The sequence below is a fragment of the Tympanuchus pallidicinctus genome, unplaced genomic scaffold (genome assembly GCF_026119805.1).
Source record: "Tympanuchus pallidicinctus isolate F22 unplaced genomic scaffold, pur_lepc_1.0 scaffold33, whole genome shotgun sequence".
Taxonomy (NCBI): Eukaryota; Metazoa; Chordata; class Aves; order Galliformes; family Phasianidae; genus Tympanuchus; species Tympanuchus pallidicinctus.
Window position 1 is genome coordinate 668926 of NW_026294751.1, and position 22700 is coordinate 691625.

At 52.5% G+C, this 22700-nt stretch overlaps 1 protein-coding gene across 3 annotated transcripts; it reads right to left on the reverse strand.

Annotated features, from left to right (window-relative positions):
• Positions 1–176: 176 nt before the first annotated feature.
• KHDRBS1 (KH RNA binding domain containing, signal transduction associated 1) lies at positions 177–20702 on the reverse strand. 3 transcript variants are annotated; one of them, XR_008210237.1, is made up of 11 exons: positions 20255–20702; positions 14552–14679; positions 13898–14014; positions 12723–12869; positions 10809–11011; positions 9804–10023; positions 9125–9192; positions 8780–8838; positions 6476–6668; positions 3891–3943; positions 177–914 (listed from the first exon to the last, which is right to left on the reverse strand). XR_008210237.1 is itself a non-coding variant. In XM_052698910.1 (9 exons), exons 1-9 carry the CDS (start codon positions 20685–20687, stop codon positions 6571–6573), a joined length of 1473 nt encoding a protein of 490 aa, XP_052554870.1. In that variant the 5' UTR covers positions 20688–20702; the 3' UTR covers positions 5377–6570. The 3 variants fall into 3 exon arrangements, 2 of the variants coding, with proteins under 2 accessions (XP_052554870.1, XP_052554873.1); XM_052698910.1 differs by lacking the exons at positions 177–914; positions 3891–3943 and having other exon boundaries at positions 5377–6668; XM_052698913.1 differs by lacking the exons at positions 177–914; positions 3891–3943 and having other exon boundaries at positions 5377–6668; positions 10875–11011; positions 20255–20627.
• Between the last annotated feature and the right edge of the window lie 1998 nt (positions 20703–22700).

A 22700-nucleotide genomic window follows, 5' to 3' on the forward strand; every position in this document is an offset into this window, starting at 1 on the left:
TGAGGAGCCGCGCGTCCGCCGCCCCATCCCTGCGGTGACACCGCGCTGTCAGGGCGCTGAGAAACCCGTACGGAACATCTGCGCTGTCCTGAGCCCCCCGCCACCCCCCCTGCCCCACTCTCCTTAATAACAGCCCCGACAAACGGCACCACTGCACGCGTTTGGAAGCCAAAAGATCCGCGTTCAATCTTTATTAAGAATGACAAATCATTTCCAGCATCAGCTGAACGCCAGCTGTGTCGCACCGTGCCAGCTTCCCGCACAACCAGCTTAACGCCACCATTCACCTCGGCAACATTAACCTCCATCAGCGCTGGATGGAGCCACTGCAGCGCTTTGCACTGAGTTCCCCAACTCGGGGCGGCTCAGGCTGTGGTTCAGATGGAGCAGTGCACAACCCTGCCCAGGCTGCAGGCAAAGCCACTTCCAAAATTAACGGCCTTTCACAGACCAATCTTCTCTTCCTTATTGGTTTTGGAACCTGTGCAGCCACCGAAGCCCAGCAGCATCCCGGCAGCAGCAGCAGAACCACGTCCTCCAGCCCGGCAGCAGCACCGGCGCTCCACAGCAGCAGGGCAGGGTGGAACGCTGCAGGCTTTCGCTCGTGCTGGGTTCCAGAGGCAGCAGTAACAGCTCCATGGGGAAGGCCGTGCTTCGATGCTGCCTCTCTCCAGCTCTGGAGGTGGCTGAAGGAGCTCCGGCGTTCAGCAGAGCCGGCTGCTTCCACCTTGCAGTAAAGCAAAGGGCTCCCGGACTGCATTCCTTCGTCATCTGAAAGCAACGCATCCCATCTCCGTCCCGCATCTCAAAAGGAGCAAAGTGAGCGTGGAAACAAACATTTCTACTGGAACATATGGCTCAGCTGAGCAACGACAGCAAAGGGTTCTGCTCTGTGCTCTCGGGATCTGAGCTTCCTGAGAAGAGGAATAATATCTACATTGGAGATGGCAGTTCCCCACAGGCACCGACCGGCTGCAGAAATTCCTCCCCCTCAAAGCTCACCAACAAAGCTGGTGTCCAACATCTCGCCCGGGAGGCTGCAGGTTTCTCAGTTAAGGCAGGATTTCCCTAAGCTGCGCCACACTCCCCAAAAGCACCATCTGCACTCACAGCCCTCACGGCAGGGCTGTGCTAACGGCACCTCCTGCTCTGCTCAGCTCCCTGCAGGCAGGCACAGCTGCTGCCCCCTGCCCACGTGGGCCCTTCAGGAGCAGCGGTGTGGGGCAGGGAGGAAGAGGTGCACATCTCAATTGCTTTTCTTGGCTCTGTCCGTGACAGATGCTCTCATACAAATTTGAAAACTCATTCTGTACAAGAGGAATCATCTGCTCTAAGAGCCAAGCAAGGAATGCAGCTGTGCTCCTAAACCTCAGCTGGATCCAACTTGCCAAAGATGGAGTTTTACAGAGGGCCACGCTACATAAAAATTACCATCAATAAATTATGAAATAAAGCTCGCAGTCATTTGCTTTATCTAATAATCTAAACAGCAACTTGAAACCAGGGGTAAGGAATACATGCAGTGCAACAGTCTCCTTCCAGGAAGAACTGCTCGGGACATCTCTGCAGTCCCAGCTGGAGCTCAGCTGCTGCTCGATGCTGGGAACCACGACACGTGGTGACTTCCCACTGAAGGAGGACAGAGTCCAGCTGTGTAACGGCTCCAAGCAAGGCAGCCTGAGTACCAAATGCTGGACCAGAGGCTGAAGCAGCAGCAGCCTCCCAGAGCAGGAGCCAGAGAAGATGGACTGCTGAGCAGGGAGAGCTGTGTAGCAGAGGGTGTCCTAAAGCCAAGCCTACAAACAGCACTGCTGGGAAACACTTCCACAGGGAGAGGTGACTGCTGCTGGACACCACGCTGTGGGGGCTTTTATCTTGTGTATGGACTTGGCCACCATCCCACAAACAATCAGATTAGTTCTATGGGCAAGTCCAGAGGTGAAATGTCATCTGCACTCGATTGCTAACAGCCAGCAGAACCAGAGCCATCTCCAGCGGCTGTGAGCAGAAAAGGGAAGGTTACTGGGTGACTCGGCCTCCAGCACTCCGAGGAATCTCCACCCTCACATATTTCTGTGAGCCCTGCATCACCCCGGACCGTGGCTCATTACAGCATCTCAGAGACACATCCGACGCTGACGGCTATTCTGGGATCTCCAATTAGCTTCTGCAGACTCTCGGCTACAATCTGCGTGGAGCGATGCTTTGAGAGGGAGGAAGCTATCTGATGCAGAACATGTTTTTGAAATATTTTTAGCGTATGCAGTTATTTTCAATATATTAAGATTTACATTCCCCCATAACATTCAACATTTTCACATAAACATGCAATAAATGTGATGCACAAGCAAGCTGTACAACTCCAAAGGCGGTGCCACAAGATCCTACTGGTAAAAAACTGCATCATAATAGATGATCTCTATCAAATCTTTTCCATTTGATATAAAAGTTGTGCCTATTAAGAAAGAAATGGCAAAGACTGGAACACCAGCGCATGAACTGATGTTTCAGTTACGTTGTAATGGAGATGCATTACACAAACAGCCCCCCGAATTCCAGATGCGACGTCTTTCCCTAACAGAATTACGGCTCCAATTTTCAAGTTAAAGGCAAAGAATTGAGGGTAATCTCATTGTGCTGCACCATTTCCACATATAACCATCTTCTCGTTCCTAACGCTCTTCGTTGAGTAGCTCTGCATTTCCATATAAAATAAGTCTCATGTCCTTCCACGTCCCGCTCCCGGGGCTTTGCGCAGCAGTCTTTTGAAGCCGTTACACTCCTCCAGCAGCACAAAGGCTTATTTCTTTGTTCTCTGATTTCTGGAGCTCAGGCTTCCAGCGATCTCAAGATACGAGAGAAGCCAATTAGCCGCCCCCAGGGGACGCGCTCAGGGCTGCTGCCTTCGGGGCCGCAGGGGAGACGCGTCCTTGCTGCGCGCCCAGGTCAGCGCCGCGTGACGCCGGAGCTCAGCGTCCCCAGGCACAGCCGGCACGGTCTGCAAGCACGTGCCGCGCCGTGAAGGCGGCTGCAGAGCAAATATTTCACTGCGGCCGCTGCAGCCACCAGAGGGAGCCCCGCCACCGCCGCTGCTGAGCAGCACCAGGGAGCGGGGCTCCTCCAGCCCAGAGCTCCGAGCTGCGCTCGTCCCAACCCAGGAACGCCGGCTGAGCAGCGCGACAGCGCACGGCACCCGGGAGCTCATAAAGCGGGGAGAGAGAGCGACTGTTTATATGGTCTGACAGCAAGACGACAAGAGGGAAAGGCTTTAAGGAGGGGAGATTTCGGTGAGATGTGAGGATGAAATTCTCTCCTCAGAGGGCAGCGAGACCCAGTGGTTCTGCCCAGAGCTGCGGGTGCCGCATCCCTGGAGGAGCCCTGAGCAGCCTGAGCTGGGGGCAGCCAGTCCACAGCAGGGGTTGGGACTGCGTGGCTGTAAGGTCCCTTCCAACCCAACCATCCCGTGCTTCTATGATGCCATTGCATCTCTACAGATTCCTGCTTGGACCGCTCTGATCCTAGAGCACGGGGTAACAACAACTTCAGTGCTACCCTGCAGCTGCAGGCGCTCACATGAAAGCCAGCATCTCAGCCAGGCACCAGCCCCAGGAAACAGATCGTATCCCAATCCCCTCTCCTCAAACCCACTAAGCCTCCTTCTCCACAGGATCTCGCTGGGAGAGCTGTAAGCATGCACCCAGCAAAGCCTCCTCCGCACCACGACCTCTGCAGGAGCCTCACTGCTGGAGCCGGCCTTCGGCAGCACCGATTTATTTGTGGGTATGTGAAGAACGGCTCCAATTTAACAGCTCAGATGGTGCCGCCCTCTCTGCCCACACGAACGTGTTCACAGCTTGCTGCAAGTTGCAAAAATAAGCAGACAGACTCACCCACTGAGCGCTGCCCCTCCTCGCCTCCAGCCCTCGTCCGCCGCTCCGCGCTCCTGCAAATTGAAGGCATCCGTCAGTCTCCTCAACGTGAGCACAAGCCAACAGAACAGAGTCCTGCATGCAATTACACAGGAAGGAAAACATGCAACTTAAGCTGAGCTTGGAGCATTTCACAGCCGGTATCAATAGTGGGGTCTACAAAGGGCCATCGCTTTACGTTTTGAAACAACTGAGCAGAATGTTTTGGCAGTAGCAGCACTATCTACATCGTTGTCACTTTACATCTTTTGATACTTCAGCTTGCCGATTCCCTTTTGCCCACATTCCATTACAGTGCATTTTCAAAGGGCACGGTATTAAAGTTATTGCTAATTATGCATTACCACGTGGTTGGTCGGTTGCTGTTTTTTTTTTTTTAATGTTTATTTTAAACATTTTTTTGTGTGCAAATTTTTTTACATTAAAATTAACACTTGAAGAATGGTCTCAATAAAGTTTATGCAAGTTGCCGTCACGGTTTATGTAAAAGAGAAATGTGCTATTAAAATCAGACATTTAGGTTACCTTTTGGGTTTTGCGATGCATGTTAGCTTTACACATCCTGATTCTCCTGCGATAATTTTCCTTTAAAAGGGGGGCATAGGGTGATCTTTTCATCAAGCAAGACATTATGCCCTGAAAGCTGACTCCAAACCATTGTTGAAAATTCAGTTATTTGCACTTTAATAACAATCTACAAACACAACTGCTTGTTTTAAAGTACTCCCCTCAGTCATGCACTGCTACGAGCAGCCTGCTTCCTGATGCTCTATTTTTCACCCCCGAGCAGTTTTGTTCTCTCCCCCTACGATGCTTTGCGCTGGGAAGCACAGAGTTTGTCAGTCTCTCTGAGCAGGTTTCAACGTTTGTAGGTGTGTGCACAGAAATACACGCAGACCCTCGGGTTGGATACAAGGAGCAACTGCAGCACCCTCCTCAAAGGGGGACGTTTGTAAGGCTGTCCCAGCAAAGGCTGCCTGCGAGTCGGAGGGGCATCGTCCCAGCCAAGTGGGTCAGGGCAGTTACGTGCACAGAAAGCAAGCTCCCTCCTCCTCGGCTTTACAGCAGCCATCTCAGCCTCAGCCTGGAGCCTGCAGCCTGCTTTGCTCTGAGGCCACCTGCAATCTGAATCAGTAATTCAGCAGAGCCCCTTTTCAGCAGACACAAGTCAGCTTGCTGCCACAGTCCGGGATCAAACTGCTTTCAAAGAACTTCCAGGGGGTGAAAAACAAGATTTTCCCTTTTTTTTTTTTTTTTTTTTTCCCCTTTAAATTAAGCTTGTTCGATGAACTTGATCAACTTTTGGTAAGAATTGCAAAAAAACACCACTTTTAGAATGCCTCCATATTTTAAAAAGACAATTAATTTAAGCATTAATTTAAAATTATTTGAAAAAGAAAAAGAACAGCTATTTTACTGCTCAACAAAAAAATGACAATTCATCACATTTACTTTGATTAAAAAAGGACTAAACTTTATTGACAAACTGCGGCAGACATGTTGACAAGTTTTAGCTACCTATTTAGGCAGACTTACACATGTAGCATTTAATCTTCCAGAACAGTGGGAGGACCATGTACAAATCCCATTAGGACTTTAACCTATGTACAGAGTGAAAATTTTCCTCATTTTTTCAGCTGCAGCGTCCCTTTTTATGCAGAGCTAGTGTTGAGATGCACTTGAACAAGTCAATGGGGTTGCTAATACTGATCATTTGGTCAGTTTTAAGCTTGCACTGTATTATGCGCCACCAATGCTAGAAAAATGAGAAGACTGCAATTTTATAGAATTCAGACCTAGTCACTGAATGCTGTTTTCTAATACCAAACGCTGGGCAATTAGAGCCGTGCTTTAATTTGTTTCCCTCTCGTAAGCTCTCCATGCAGGACCGGAGCAGGGAGCCCTGGCAGTGGGACAGCACTTCCCAAGCATCTCTCAACACCGCACGTTTGGGGCTAGATTTCAAAACCCACGTCGTGAAAGTCAATTTTACAAACCTAATTTTTTGTTTGTTTTCTTTTAGATCAATTACCTTTTAAAAAAATGCTATTTAATTTGCTTGAGGATCCTTCATGTTACATTTTAAACTGAAGATTCACCAGCAATCTGCTTTTAAGGACAGTTTGACGTCTGAGGTTACTTCTAAACGGTGGCAACCACTACCGTTACATTATGATTTTAATTCTTAAAAACAGCCCTGAATTTTGAAATGTAGCCTACTTTGGGATTCTGCAACTACAACTTTTATGGGTTTCTTAAAACCGAACTTAAAGGTTAACAAAACCTTAGTTTCATATCTGCTAAGCAAGCATGTCACTTTTGAAACTAACATTTTAAACTTTTTTTCTTTTATGAAAAAGGTACAGTTTTATTTATCTAAACAACAAAGAAAGAAAAGCCATCTACACACTCAAAAAAAAAAAAATTAAAACTGGTGCTCTACGTCTATTTAACTCATTTTAAAATACTACGTACAGAAGCCAGAATGCAGGGTGAGGATGGAGTGGGAGAAAAAGGGCCACGAAGAAAAACAGTTAGACAATTACTTGTCTGGTGTGGGCAAAGCAACAGGAATCCTGGGAGATACAAGAATCAGTAACAACTGTTTGCTCATAACTGCTATTTTTCCCTCATTTTGTTTTTAGTAACGTCCGTATGGGTGCTCCCTGTAGGCGCCCTTCACCGGCCGGGCTGGGGGGGCCTTCAGGGAGGGCCTGGTGCCGTTCCAGTCATCTTGGCCTGCGGAAGAGAGAGCGACAGATCAACGCCGGCAGCGAGCAGCGCGCTCAGGGCCCGGCGCGGCCCCGACAGGCCGCTGTGCTGCAGCCCTCGCCCCCCAGTGCTACAAGAATCTCTGCAGGACGCCGCTGGCCTTGGGAAAAGCTGCAGGCCGGGATTCCCCGCTCAGCCCAGGCTTGGACAAACCCAGTGCCTTTGATGAGCAATTTCAGCAGCGCTGCAGCCAGCTCTCAAGGCGGCCGTGGCAGCCAGCCCCACGCAGGCCCACATCGCAGCCTCAGCCATCAGCGCCGACCTCCAGGCCCAACACGGCTGCAGGTCGCGTTCCTCCTCGCGGAGCACCAGGCCGGGCCGCTCCTGTGCCCCAACACATCCACACCAGGGGCCATTTGCAGCCGTGCAGCATCTGCTGGGCTGCAGACCTGCATTCCAGCACTGCACCAGCACCGCCGGGACAACACACAGGCAGGACAGCCGCAAACTGCTGCCGTGCACAACTGCCTCTGAAGCAGAGTTTGCACCCCACTGTTCCTGAGCTGCCTCACGCCCCAAACAACTGAGCTCAGCTTTCCGTTCGGTGCTTGCAGCACCCATACTGCTGTGCCTGCTGCTCTCTGCAGTCCCCACTTCAGCAAAGCAACCTCCTGGACCCCGAGGCCAGCCGGCCGCCATTCCTGCTGCCATGGAACATGCTCTGATTCTCACAAGTCTCCAGCCTGGCTCGACAATTTATTCTTCTGATTTTGTTTTCATGAAAGCAGAGACCAAAGGAAATTACTGTGGATAAACAGATTAACTGTGGCAACTTCATGCCAAGTGTGCAACGAGCGTTTTGGCCTTCAGACCCAAGACAACACCGCTCTCCTACCAAGCAGGAGGCACAAAAGCCTCTTTGTGCTGCACGACTGACACAGGCAGCAACCCAAGCCATCCCAGAGCCATTCTGCACAGAGGCACGGAGATACCCAGCACTGCTGACAGCAGCTGTCTATTCACACCCACCTCAGACTGGAAAAGCAGCCCTGATAAGCACCTGAATTTGCCCTTCTCACAGCTCACGCCCAGGGCACACCCAGAGGCAGGTCTGGCTTTGCTCACAGCTCCCAACAACAGCAGGGAGGAGGGATTCCCTGCTTCTGAGAACACCAGAAGCCTCTCTGTGCAAAGACTGATGGTCATTACCATTGCTGGCTCAGTTTGCTCACAGCCTCAGGCGACTGATGGAAGCTTTGCTGCAGGCACTGCCTTCCATCCTGCGTATTTCCACACCACTGAGCAGCTCACTGTGAGCCTTTTGCTGCTTACAGAGAAAGGAAAACGAGTCCTTCTTTTCGCCATATGCAGATGCCACTCATAAGCTCGGATATCTGAACTAGCTTAAAAAACAACGCAGCCACCTAATCCTTTATTGCCTGCACCTCAGATAGGCCTATGGCTTTCGACAGTCTGTGATTTACATTGCTGTGCTTAAATTGGCCTCCCACACTCCTCAGTCCAGCCTAAGTTGATGGCCTCAGGTAATGCACATTAGCCAAACTTCAGACTACCTGCAAGTCATAGCGAAGAACATTTTTCCAGCTAGTCAAGGAACAGGCCTTAATATGACATTTAAAACCATTTTTAAAGCCAACGTGTAGTGCAGTCAGCTGGAAGGGTTTGGAGGATAAGGAAGCAGATGGAGCCACGCATTCACGCAGCTCAACAAAATATAATTCATGAAACCAGACTGCAGCAAAAGCAGTGCTGTGGGTGGAAATCCATAGCTCTTAAAATACTCTAAAGCTACCAGGAAATGGAAAGATATTTCCACAGTTAAAAATGGAATTTTTCATCACCTTTGAGACAATCGAGCTACATAAGAATCTAAAAAACCACATAATGCCTTCAGTTGCTCTGATCTGGGTAATGTGTAGAAGTAAAGAAGTTCTGCCATGAAAACTATTTGAGGTCCTCCTCAGTGTCAGAAGTTTCTGCTCAGAGTGTGGAGCAGCACCGGAGAACAGCTGACCGACTACAAGCAATTCCCAACCACACACAGCTGCTATGTGCAGGCAACTCCCAGCTACGTGCAGCCCTTTCCCTTTAGAGAAAAACAGGATTCCCAGACATACCATAAGCTTCATAGGTTTCCTGTGCCTCCCCGTGTCCATAATCATAGTATTCTGTGTCCCTGGAAGAGTAATCATGCTGGTTACACACAGTGCAGAAATGGTATTCCTGAGCTGACACAACCTCACAAACACCTGAGCAACACGGGGCATCTTTGCTCTTCGTGGCTGTGGTGGCGTTCGTTGCTTCGAACTGGGACACTCCCAAAAGTTATTTCCCAGGGACTCCAGGACTGTAGCAGAAGAGGGCACTTTCCCTACAGCTCACACGCAGAAATAAGTGTTTCTGTTCTCTTAAAAGAAAAAAAGATCATGCATAATTTTCCCAGTAACCGGTGGGAGACTTACCCTTGGCCCTGGCTGTAGTAGCCTTCATAGCCCTCGTAGCTCTGGTCTGCATATGCATCATCGTAACCCTGAAACAGATGACACAAATGGCATCAAGGGAAAGATGGAAGGTTAACGACTGACCAAAGGTAGCAGCAGAAGTGAATTCAGGTTACAGTGGTTTTTGGAGCAGCTCATGAGTCCCTGCCTGCCACAGGGAAGGGACTGAGCAGAAAACATGAGTGGGCAACTAAAAACTGCTTGTGTGCAAGGAATGAACCACACTGATCTTTACAATGAGTGGATTAGAAAGTGACTTACATGTCCAAGGCTACAGCTTGTCTACAGTACAAACCCACGCACTGGGAAGTCTGTAACTGTGATACCCAACACACAGATTCACAGACAGACAAAAAAACATCACAAGTTTTACTGGGACGAAGAGCAGGATTTTTCAAGTTGCCTTATCTGTGACGGCTCCCCAAAATGCTGCTGGGCCCATTTCAGCTTTACGCTATTCACCACACCAGCAGCTCCTTTGGAAGCAGGCAGCGCAGGTCGCCCAGCACCGTACCAGCGTTTGCACTACTGCTCACTGCTTGGTGCAGCGCTCGCGGTGCAGCCTTTACATCCACAGCGTCCAATAACTGACACGTGCCCAGCTAGCAGGAATGACACCCGACGGCAGGCGGCTCCTTACGTATTCCTCGTAGGTTTCTGGTGCTGGCGGAGGAGGAAGCGGTATCCGCTGGATGCCGGCCGCGCGCGCTCTGGGGGCAGGAGCTCCCCGCACTGCTGGGGGGGGCGGAACTCCACGGGCTACAGCTGCTCCCCTGGCAATGGCACCCCGCACCGGGGCTCCTCGCACCAGGGCCCCCCGGGGAGGAGGCGGCGGAGGGGGAGGCCCAACACCGCGCCCCCTGCAAGGAGAGGAGAACGGCTGTGAGCTGCAAGCTGACGACACGAGCGCTCGACAAGTAAATTCGGTTACCGTTCGTTAAGCTACGGATTGTTGGTCAGGAATGAATTGTTAAGATTGCATCGCTTCAAAAAAAGCCTCTTATGGGATGGGGGACAGTGCGCATCACGCGCTGCGCAGGATAAATCCAACACGGGACGACAGCCGAGGCGCCTCTCAGCTCCTTCCTACTGCCCTCTGTCACCGACCAGCAGCCACTGCCACCCCTCAGCACTGCAAAACCACCGCTGAGGGGAGCGGGGACATCGCTGGGCTGAACGGTCAGACAGAAGTGAAGGCTGCCCCTGTGAAATATGTGGCGAAGCAACACAGCAACAGTGTTACACCAATTTATCTCATCGCCTTGACAGCAGTGACAGAGTAACACCCCCCTGTGACTTTCAAAGGAAGGTCGGTTTAAACTGAAAATATGTATTCTGCTGGAGGTTGTAGAAGCAAACACAAAACATCTGCGCGTGGTTTTGCAGGCAGATTTTCTTTTTAAAAAACAATTTTCTAGCTATCCTTTCCATTTTTTTAATGGCTATTTTGTGATGCTAATGATTTCAGACAGCAAAGACAATAAAGAAAACATCCATGGAGCAAAACTATAACTACTGCAACTCAAAACATACAGAATATTTGATGTCAGCTTGCTAAAGGAAGCCTGCAAAACAAGGCTAGAAAGCTTTGGCCAAAAGCCAAGGTCACAGTCAACAGCTGATGTACAAGAATAAGCAGCTTAACCTGATCTCGCAGCACCACTCTGAGCAAGATGCAGCATTTCCAGGTCCATGCTTTTGGGAAAGGTACCTTGGAACAGGTGGAGGCGGTGGTGGAGCTGCTCCCCTTCCCCGCACAGGGCCTCCTCGGCCACGAGTTGGCTCTGGTACACCGTTCAGATAGGAGAGCTCCAAGAATTGCTCCTGACAGATATCATCCATCATATCCTAAAGAGGGGAGAGAGTCAGCTCCAAAGAGCAGCTAACTGCAGTCTCTGCTCCAGGGTACCATAAGCCACCGTGCTAGAATAAAAATGACCCAACGGTGCTCAATGAAAGCCTGCTGGTTGGTTTTCCCGGGATCTTCTCAGCAGACAGCAGCACACGAGTGCCAGCTTACTCCAAAGCAGCTGAGAAGAGCACAGCACTCTGTGCGTGTGCTGCAGATGCTCCCTGGGAGGAGGACCTGCTTGCGGGAGCTCTGGAGGCATCCGATACTCAGCACCCTAGGGACACTGGCAAGTTTCATTTGCAAATGTTGGAGAGTTCAGAGGTTAAGTCAGGCAAGATATATCTCCCCTCAAGCACCTTACGCCTCTATTTAAAGGCAGGCAGGTGGCAACGAGCCCACGTAAGGTAACAGCACACTGCTGTGCTCCTGAATGCTGAAGGAACAGGAGAAGAGTAAATACCAGTGTGCAAATGCAGGCTGCCTTCTGCAGTCTCACAAACACAGAACGCCTCTGCTTTGTGCTTTTCTATCTCCCCAGGGGATCCAGCTTCAGCAATGCGCTCTGAGTCCCCTGAGCCCCAGGAGCCGTCAGAGGGCCTTGGCCCCCCCTCCCTGAGCACAGAGGGGATCTTCATGCTGCCATGGCAACTCCACAAAGCAAGGAGTCTCCTACCAGCTGCGTCTTCACAGCGCTGCTGGCTTCCATAGTGACTGCTCTGTCAGTTTTCACAAGTTTAACACGTTGTTTGAAGGCACCGATAGATCAGACACTTTAAATAGCAAGGCTGCACGCTCGCCTTAGCGAGGCAGAGCTCTGCACATCCAAGGGTCTCCTTGAAGATGACCTCTTTCCTTCAAAGGCTCTTCACACAGTCATCTCTCTGTGTCAGACTGACGGAAACCACCCAGCCACCACAAGCTCTGCCACACTTCCCCACTACCTGCAGCTCTTGGATTCCACCCACCCTTTTTGTTTCAGACAGAACATCTGAGCTCTCCATCTCAGCCGAGCTCCAGGCAGCGCGGTGCTGCGCTCAGCTCTCTGCCTGCTTGGGCTCTGAATCACAGGCTGGGCCAGCCAGAATCCGGGAGCACTGCGTGCTTCATCCCCAATTTGTTTTCTTCCCAGTTTGGTGAGCAATGCCTCCATTTCAATAACGTTACGTGAGACTCCTCCAGATTCTGCAATTCCAGGGGCGATGCTCTAGCTTTGTTATGCTACATACTGTAAGACTAACATCCAGTTGAACATGAAGGTCTCAGAAACTTCACCAGCAGAAATTCCCAAAAGGACAAGAAATGTCAGTTGTGTAAATGCCCCAGTAGCAAAAACAGGTCCCTTCACATCTCACCAATCTGAGGTCACAGAAATACTGGTGTAACAGCTGTGTCTCAGAACTGCCTACAACACCAGCACACCACCACCAAGCTCCTGGGCAGCCACCCTCCTCACCCTCATGTCACAGCAAACTCTTCTGTGTACAGAGCTTCTGACCTGACCAATTCTATGGAAATCTCTTCAGACATGCAGACACAGACATTATTCACTTGCTGACACTGACATATGGAGCTGGACAAGCTCTCCACCCCCTGTGTCCACAGCTAACAGTGGAAAGAAATACCTATCCCAAGTTTGTTGTGCACCACTTTGAGATGAACACTGCACATCTACCTCCTTAAACAAGGAAAGAGCATCAGTATACATACTGGGACAAGGAACTTCTTGACTTCTTCCATGGCATGAGCCATCAGAGCGTATGCTTCACAAGGGGGTCCAAACACTTCAATGAAGACATGCAAATCCATATTTAGATGAGCATATTTAGGATCTCCCCCTTTACGCAGCTCTTCCTCCTGAAAAAAAGTGTATCAGAGTCCTAAAACTGAACAAGATGCAGCAAAACTGCTTTTCTTTTCCTGTTTCCCGAGCCTCAGTAGGCTTACAAGGCATTTTAGCTGTGTCTGATCACATCCATCACGTTAACATCCCGTGCACAGCGCACGCAGTTTTACAAGAAGCCCCAAGCACAACCTGCAAGCCCACACCCCCAGCTTTTCACAGCTGCCTTTCCAGCTGGCTGTGATATCAGTGTGAAGGCGGTGATGCCAGAAACTTTTCCCACTAAGCACACGGAAGCGGCGTTCTGCTGTTCTGCACCCCTACTGCCTCAGGTGTTCTCACAGTGGAAGTGAAGCCTGACATCTCAAACACTCGTGCTCTCATTCTGCTCTTGGATACCTGCATTATTCAGCTGGCTTTAAGAAGCTATAAATAAACTGGAGCGTAAAAACTTCTCAGGCTGCTGAAGTAAAAGCGGAATGAAGCTACAGCCCCGCTGATTGATTGTCAGCTCAATTTTAGGAGCAAGCAAATAAGAAAAAATCCATTTTTTTTCTGCCCAGAAAGCCTTCGGGCTCTCTGTGATTCACTAAGGATCACCAGCAGCACGCTGCTCCAGAGCGTTCCGTAAAGCACGAGGATTTACAGACCTCGGAGGGGACTGCTGGAAATGGGAAATGCGGGGGTTTTTCTGAAGGGGAAACGTATGACTTCAGCAAATGACTGCTCACCAAGCAGCAGAATTGGTTCGTACTTTAAAGGCCTTGTACATCACCTTCCACATAAGCTATCTGTACACCTGAGGTGCAGTACATCAGAAGATGACGGGTTTCTGCAAGTATCACTTATGGAGAAAGCATCCATCACAGCGTGCTCTCAATTGAGAATGCTCCCAGCAAGCACAGCACAATTTCAGAAAGGTGACTTCCTACTGCCTTCGCTTCTCAGTGCTGGTTTATACAATGCTTTGGGAACGTCTGCTTTTCACATCAGATTGAAAGGCATTAATGCATGTGCATGGTCCCAAGGGGGGGGACGTTACCTTTGCCTTATCTCGCATTGAACCCTTCCCAAGCACAGAGATCTTAGCACCAGTTTCCTCCTGAAGCCTCTTGATGGTGTTACCTTGAGGTCCCAAAATCTTTCCAACAAAGTTGAACTGAAAATAAAAAAGAAACATTTAGCCCCAAAACTCTGCAACCTTAACGAAAGCTTCTCTTAACGTTAACCTGGATTACAAATCTAGTCACACCAAAAGTAATTAGACCAAAAACACACAGCAAAAATTAAATTCCAAATTAAAAAGCTCCACCAGCAAATCAAGCTAAATGAACTCACGGAAAACGAGCTTAATTCTAACTACTACTCTCTAGCAGATTTACAGGCAGTCTTAAGAGTTAAGTGTGGTCCTAACTGTAAAACACAGAGCTCTGCATATGAGTCTATTCTTGTAGAGAAACATCACAGCTACACAGCACCATTTAGCTTTATCCCTAGACATTCTAGAAATGTAATGCATGTAATATGTTAGAAATGAGATCCTGCAAGCTTGCACAGAGGAATTCCACAGCGATAGCGGCACCCTGGCGTAACTCCTGCTGACACACTGACAGCCACTATCTCCAACATTCTGCCATAACATCCATAGAAAACAAGCAAATCACAGAGATTCAGGAAGCTGTTTTCTGGCCCTCACCTTGGGGTACTGTTTGACAGGGATCAGAACTCGTTCTTTCAGTTTCATATTCTTGTGAGAAAATAAATCCAGGTAGTTCTCTTCCTCATCCTTCTTTGTTGTTTCACCCTTCTGAATTTTTTCAATTTCTAAACAAGATAAAAATAGGGCTGCTTATATTCCTCAAACAAGCATCATTTCAGCGTTGGAAGCGCACAGGACGTACCACCCTCATCCTCTGTCCGCACACCAACATCGATCCGGTTACTTTGCACAAATGGGATCTGCTTTGCAGGACAGCCTGGACGCCAGCCCAGCTCGCCTCTCCTTCCCTTCACACCTGAGGATTCCAGAAGGCCAAATCCAGGACAACGAGGGGGACACGAGAGCAGCAGGGAACGCCCTACAGCCACCTCATCGCTCAGGGGAGGAAACTGGAGCAGCTCTGTGCATCACTTGTGCTGTGCCTCCACGTGAGTGCAGTTCCCACAGCAGAGCCCTGAGCCACACGGGCTGCACCCCTCCACCTCAGCGCAGCAGAGACCAGCAAAGCAGGCAAATCTTCGACTGATTTTTGAAGCTGATGCACTATTCTGAATCTGTCGCTTACGTAGCGGCAGCAGCACAGACCGACACTGTGAATGCCAGTAATGCTGACAACGTTCTTCATAACCAGAACTCTGTCAGAGGCAGCCTGCAGTCAGACTGGCTTCTGGAACTGACAGTTCTCCTGCCAGAGACGCACCTTTATCACCAGCAGTTCAGGGCTTCAAGCTGTGAGCCTCAGGCACACGAGCCCTAGAGATGCCCCAACCTGATTCAGCCAACATAACCACAAATGCTGACTGTCACAGCAAGATTCTGAGTTCCAATTGAACGCTAGGAGCTGTGGGGGCTGGGCTGAGTGATGTGGAGGCAAACTGCAGCCTGGGGGGTCTGAGGAAAGGCCTCATCACCTCTTGGAAGTGGGTCATTAAGGAAGGTCAATTAGGAGGCAGCAACACCTCCTCTGGTCTGGCTGGAAATTAAACCTGCATCGAAACGCAGGAGGGGACACCACAGGACGCCAAGAGCCACCCTCCATGCTCCCAGCCATCCCTGCTGTAACACTCCTGCCCTCGAGGGAGGCAAACCCTCAGTGCTCTGCCAAAGCTACAGCGGAGCTTTTTCTCCTCCAAGCTCTCTGGTCACACCTGAGTTTTATTTAATGGCCAACAGTGAGATCTCAGGTGCCCCCAGATTCACAGTCGGTGCATCAATATTAACCCCAAGTGCTGACGGAACGCCACGCGCTCCTCGGTGCAGCCCTGCCCCCCTGATTACTTTGGATGCTGCGTGAGGACCCCTCCTTAAAGCTGAAGCACGCCATTTCACCAGCAAACCCAGGAGCTGTAAATATCTCTTCTGAGTCCAACGTGCTCCAGATACAACTGCTCACATCTCAGGGGGGCAGAGACACTTTCCCAAGACCACACAGAACTGCATTAGAGCTGCAGGACAGCCTGCTCAGTTCCTGGGACTTGCAGAAGCAGCCGCGCCGCCTCACGTTTCCTGCAGTTTCTGCCCATGTCACCACCTATATGCTTTGCATTCAACGTCCGTGTTTATGAAGACTGGCTGCCATCAGATGCTTGGCACGTTGTCCACCCAGTAACACTCTGACTCCAAACCCAGACAGGCACAGCAAGTTACGGTTGTGCAGCCTGCATGGAGGCACCTGGCACCTTCCAGCAGCCCCAAGGACGGGGGCTATACATACATATACACATTTAATTCAGAGATCTAACCACATAACTTGGCTATTACATTGCATAATTATGAAAAAAGCCCCATTTTTCAAATTTTCACTTGGAACAGCTCTTTGGATCACTTACAAGAGTGTTACCATGACTCCTCAGTTAAAAAAAACAAAGACGGGATACAACTGGCTTTGAGGAAGATGAGCTGATTTTTGCTTTGCAAAGAAATGATCTCCTGAGGACAGCATGCAAATGCAGTTGGAGCTCTGTCAAATCTACAAAACAGACCAAGGAGATGCCTGGGTCAGCTTTACGCACAGCCTGTTAATGTTAGCTGTAAGAACACAGCAGAGAATCGGGACGTGGGACACAAGGAGCGCTCAGTGTTGGTTAAGCACAGCTTCACATCCTACAGCACAGTTGGATTCTCTCTCCAACACTTTGGTTTTCCAAAACCAGTGAGAATATTTGTAAGAGTATTCTGCATATTAACAAAAAGGACTTTCAACACACACACAAGAAGAAAAGCACCCTTAGGCTGCCTTGCCAGAACATCGCCATCGGACATAAGCCTCTGAAAAGCAGAGAAGGGCCTCCACAGCGCACAGTGAACCGAATCTGCCTGATGCAACAGCAGCAACGCCTGGGCGTGAGGCTGGGGGAGCAACAAACAGTTAAAGCTTTGCTGAGAGAGGCCTCAGGTCCAGCATCACTAATTCTGCAAGTGAAACCCAAAACCAGAGAGAAGAAAAAACCCCGACCCAAAAAGCAACCCGCAAAGCTCCTTCGGGTCAATGCAGGTGGCCTCACGGTCTCCATCACAGCACAGAAGGAACCCAAGCCTCAAACAGGCGCGAGGAAGGAGCAGCCCTGCATCTCCTGAGATGTGTCCCACTGCTCTCGTCCTCCTGCCCCGTGAGCTACGAACTCAAAGCAGCGCTGGCTGAGCTGACAGCAGCAGCAGTTTGTTGAACCGCTCAGTGACATGCAGGAGGAGCGCAGCAACGCCTGAGGGATTCAGCACGCCTCACTTCAGCGCTGATTCTTTAAGGCGCAGCAGCAGGTGACCTTCCTGCCACCAGCAACGTCAGCAGGCTGGCAGCACACATGGCAGTGGCTTCCCGGACTTCATGTGGGGCAGCGATTGCTTTGTCTCAGAAGGAATCCTGCAGGGCAGGTGAAGGGGGCTTGGGGACGCTGCTGCATTGCACGCAGGAGGCTCAGCAGCCACAGTGCCACTCCTGATCTCAGCCCAAGCTCTGCCCTAGCAAAACCGCCCTGAAGGTGGTCCTGCGGCCCATCTGTGCTCTGCCCTCCTCACCGTCCCGCATTGCTGGGAGCACGAAGGGCTTCAAGATGCTACAGGTTAAGGTGCAAGCGGAGCGGAGAGGCGGCTCACAGGAAGCTCGGAGATTAAGCTCAGATTAAAGCAAGAACTTGCAGAACACCTCCGCCTCACTGACATGGCATGGGATGCCGCCCGACTCCCCAGCGCACGGAAGCAGGGCTGCGCCTCACAGCGCCTCCAGCCCTGCACCCACAGCAGGCAGAGCAGAAATCGAAGCAAGAAAAGGGGTTTCCTTCTTCCTATGGAAAAGGAAGCTCATGCAGACCCTGAGCCGTGGGAGTGAGGAACCTCATGCCAAGGTGCAAGAATTCCAGTTTGCAACGTCTGTTAGGGTGCCGTGTGACAGAATCCCACAGTCCACCCACTTCGGTGCTGTTGTATCACACAGCGCATTGTTTCAGAATCAGCATTACGTCACTGTACGGCCTTTCATCTCAATCCCAAACAATGCTGATTTTTCTTCAGAAACACTAAACAGCTCCAGAATTACAAAGGTACTTTAAGGCTACTTTTAGACACTATTTTAAACAAGGAGTCTCAGTTACAATGCAAAAAACCTCCCTGTGGTTTCCCTCCAGAAAGAGGCAGGACAAGCAACTTGCACTCCTGAAACGAGGAGGAATGGGGCTGACATTCAATAATCACTCTTTTTGTGAATCTGAAAACCACCGTGCTTCAGGTGTGCTGCATGGATGCACTGCAATCACTGGCCCAAGTTCCCAAGCAAGCTCTACAACAAGCCCTCCAACATGACTTCCCCAGGGGCTCCCGTGGCAATGGAGAAATTCTGAGCACTGCAGATGAGTTGGGGAGCAGTCGGCCAGCTGTGCAAAGCTGTGCTTTGAGGCACTTTATTTCAGGAACTCTTTCATCAGCTTCTTGCTCTGGTTGAATTTGGTTTGCTGCTGAACGCTCCCCCAGAACTCCAATTTTCAAAATACCCAAAGCAAGCAGGAAGCACCTGGCGTTCCTCCAATCCGACACCTCACAAAGCTGCTGTTTACCAGTAGCAGATTTTAAATTAATAGAAAAACTCATAAATCCTTGTTACACCGCTCTGCAAACAAAGCTGTGTGAAGCGGGCTGAGAATGCTGCTCTTTCTTTGGGAATCAGCACACTCCTCCACCCTTGGGTTTCGTGTCGCTGGCAAGCATTACCACAGAGCTGCGAGCATCAGCTGGCTAAATGCTTTTATTAATGAAAAACATTCAATTGATGGCAAATCGGATTATAAAACTGATTTATTTAGATGGAGGTGTCCACAAGTGATGCCAAGTTACCCATGATGATGTACCTCGGCTATTTGCATAACAGGAGACAGCAATTCTTAAGAATTATTTCCCACATTAAAGGAGGAATGAAAAAAGCCCTGAGTGCTGCGACAACTACAGCAATATACAGCAGTATAAAGACCTTAAAAAATCATTTCTGAGCGGAATGACAGACGGCAGAGCATGGAGCTCTGTGCTGCTTCAGTCTGCCGTGTCCCTGTGCCGGCACCACCTGCTCGGCACTGCACGCGGATTAAGCTCAAAGTGGCAGCCAATATTTTAAGCTGTTCCTGTTTTAAGCTGATTCCGGGGTCTGCAGGTGTCACCGAAATCCAGGAATGAGAGTTGCCAACCCCAGGGCAGGTCAGCAAGCCGACATCGCCGTAGTGCAGCGCTGGGTGCAGGGAGGACGGCACCTCTGAGCGCGCATCCAGCAGCTTCAGCACACAGATCTGACATATTTTAGGCATGTAAATATTGATACATAACCACAACGTGACTTATTAAAACCTAACGTTAAGCACGCGCTGTGTTAACGCGGCATTTTTGGAAAGGGGTCTGTGGTGGCCGTGGGGTTCCACTGGGAGATGCCATCCAGGCAAGAGGCTGGGTGTGACAAAGGCCAGGTCCCTTATGCTGTCAAGACTTTTTTTTTCTTTTTACAAAAAACACGGCTGTTGACTGCATTCCCAATTAGTAATCCAACCTGTCATGCTGCCCATACTCTCAACACCAGCAGGGTACCTCCCTGCAGCTCGTGGAATGTTGAAACTCTGCTTTTAGCAGCTGTCCTGCTTATCTGGGAAAAACAACCTTCCCGAGACAGAAGGTCAGTTTGCTGAAGAGTCTGAGTTAAATGCTGAAGGCTCTGATTTTATTGCCAGGTATCGGAGGCAGCTGAGCCCACCCCGCACGGCGCGGAGCAGCAGCTGCACGGGGAGATGGGGAGGAATGAGAGGCGGCAGGCGATTGGACAGCGGCGACGAGGAAGGAGAAGGCTGCTCCGGGCACAGAACAAAGACTGCCATTTCCATTCCCTATTGAGGTTCAGCAGCAGCACGAAACGAGCTCTCTACGGATTACCCGAGTGGAAAATCAGAGCTCGCAGTCCCGACGCACGCACCTCGAGCGGCGGTTGATGGAAATCTCAGCTCGGACCGCCCCCCCTGCGGACCCCCTCATCCCCTGGGCTGACAGCGGCCAGGCTCACCACGTCCCGCTTTAAAACGAACCCTCAGCTCCGAGCTTCACCCGCCCCGTGTCTCACATCGAACACGAGCCCACCGTTCGACAAACAGCCACCCCAGCCCACGGCACCCCGCAACGGGGCTGGGCCGCCCCGCCCCGCCGAGCCCCGCGCGGTACCTGCGCTGAGGAGCTGCATGGCGTGCGTGAAGGACGGGTCCAGGCTGTCCTTCTCAGCCATCAGCTCGGGCAGGTATTTGTTCTCGGGCTCCATCTTGCCGGCACCCCCGGGCAGCAGCGGGGCAGGGGAGGCGGCGGCGGGGCCCTGCGCGCCCGAGGAGCCGGCAGCCGCTCCGCCGGTCAGCAGCGGCTGCGGCTGCTGGGCCCCGGCCCCACGGCCGCCCCCGCCTCGGGGCGACCGCCGCTGATTGGGCCCCCCTTGGCGGGCGCCTCCGGGCCCCCCCGGACCCCGGCCCATGCGGGCGGAGGGGTCGTCGCGGCGCTGCATGCGGGCGGAGGGGCGGGCGCGGTGCGGAACGGGCCCGAACGGCGCTGCCACACCGACCGCCGCAGCGCTGGGGCCGGAAGTGAGGGGCCGGAAGTACCGCCCCATCCCTCACAGCGCTCCCCCCACCCCCACCCCCACCCCCTCCCCAGCGGTTCCCGCGCGACCACCCCACGCGGCTTTGCGCCTGCGCCGGCACGCCGTCTCACTCCTGGCGGCACGCCGCCCCGCCGCCCCGCGGTACGCATGCGCGTAATGCCGTGAGCGGGCGGAGAAAGAAACGTTCTGCTCGAGCGCATGCGTAGCGCTAAGTATGTGATAGGGAGACGAGCACGTGCGTAGGAGGGGCTTATCGCCCCCTTCGCCGTGAGTGCGCACGCGCAGCTCTGTGGCGCCAGACTTGAGAGGTTGTGCGCATGCGCTCAGAGCAGTTCTGGAGAGGAGGTGTGAAGGGCCACTGCGGTCTGATGGGTGCGGTGCCATGCGGTGCCCCGTCCGGGGCTGTGCGTGGCCCTGCGGTGCGGTGCCTGGTCCTGGTGTCTTTGTGCTGTCGGGCTCTGCTCCGAGCGATTGGTGGCTGCCTGGTGTGGGCTGGCCGCTGCCCACTGCTGGAGCAAGAAGAAAAAGGCAGGTGGGCCGAGCTGGGCTGGGCTGGGCCGTGTGGGGGCGGCTGGGTTTGATACCTGGTGATAAAATCAGTGTTTTAGCAATTAATTCAAACTCTTCAACAAACTGACCTTTTGTCCAGGGCAGGTCGTTTTCTCCTGGCTGAGTAGGATGGCCGGAGCCCATCAGCTGAGGCTCAGCACCTCTTGGGCTGGGGGGAGGTGTGCTGTGCTCTGCTGAGGTGTCTGATCTGCTTGGGGTGCCGAGGAACTGGGATGTTCCTTTGTTACAAGCTTGTGGAGCCCACAGAACAACGCAGTGCAGCCCTGGGCTTGGCCAGAGCCTCCAGATGCCACTAAAACAGTGCCCGGGTGTTAAAATGGATGTGGTGCTCTTCCAGACAGCGCTGGCTGGCAGGCAGAGGAGCAATGGGCTTTTCTCTGGCTGAAGATAGGAGCTGGACTGCTTTGGGGCTGGGCGTGCTGCCATCCCTGCTCCCAGCGTTTGCTCCTCTGCCAGGAGCAGAGTGTAGCTGGTGTGGATGTGATCACCGCCCCTCTTACCCCCTGCTACTGAGATAACGGGGTGTTAATCAGTGAGCTCTCTGATAAAAAGCTTTTGTTTAGCTCCAGAAGGGGCCTGGTGGGCTGGAAGGCTCGATGTTGTGCGATGTGCAGATGGACGTGCGGCGGAAGGGCAGCGAGGGGCCCCGCTGGAGCTCCCTGCAGGCAGAGCACAGAGGCGCTCTTGTTCCCGTTCCAGGGCGGTCGCACCCGGCCCAAAGTAACGAGGCGCGTGGCTGCATCCCTGCCCCGGGCCGGGGCCCGTGGCGTGGCTTCTGTTCCTCCTGGCGATAGGAGCGCAGTGAGCGAGGCTTAGGCGCCCATGCCGGGTTGCTGCACGAGGCTGAGACGCTTTCTAGCCATTTTTTAATTGTTAACGCCGTGCTTGTTGCCAGGTGCCGTCGCGGCTCCGAGCCGCGGGAGCCGTGGGAACCGCCGTGCGGACAGAACCACCGGGCGGGGGGGGGTGGGGAGGGCTGTTCCACCGCCCCTGGGCGCGGGGGGGTGCCGGCGTGAAAGGCCGCGCCGCACGTGGTGCGGGAGGACCGGTCCAAGTACAGCGAGGGGAAGCGGGGCGTTCCAAAGGCGGCCCCGCGCGGCTCGGCCGCCCTGGACGGGCCGCAGCGACGCCCCAGGGGGAGAAACGGGCAGTACCAACGCCGGCTACCGAGCGGAGAGGGTGCGCGGCGTTCCGACGGCGGAGGGATGGGAGCGGCGGTTCCCCGAGGCACGGGAAGGGGCTCGGCTCGCGCGGACCCGCGGCATGGAGCTCGGCGGCGCTCCTCTCACGGCCCGGGCGGGCGCGGGACCCCCCCGCGACGGCACCGAGTGAGCGCTACCGGGAGGGGCGGTGGGAGGGGGCGGACCGTACCAACGCCGGGCGCGGGTGTGCGGCGCGCCGTGCCAATCAGCGCCGGGCGGGCCGAACCACGCGGCAGGGCGGGGAGGGAGC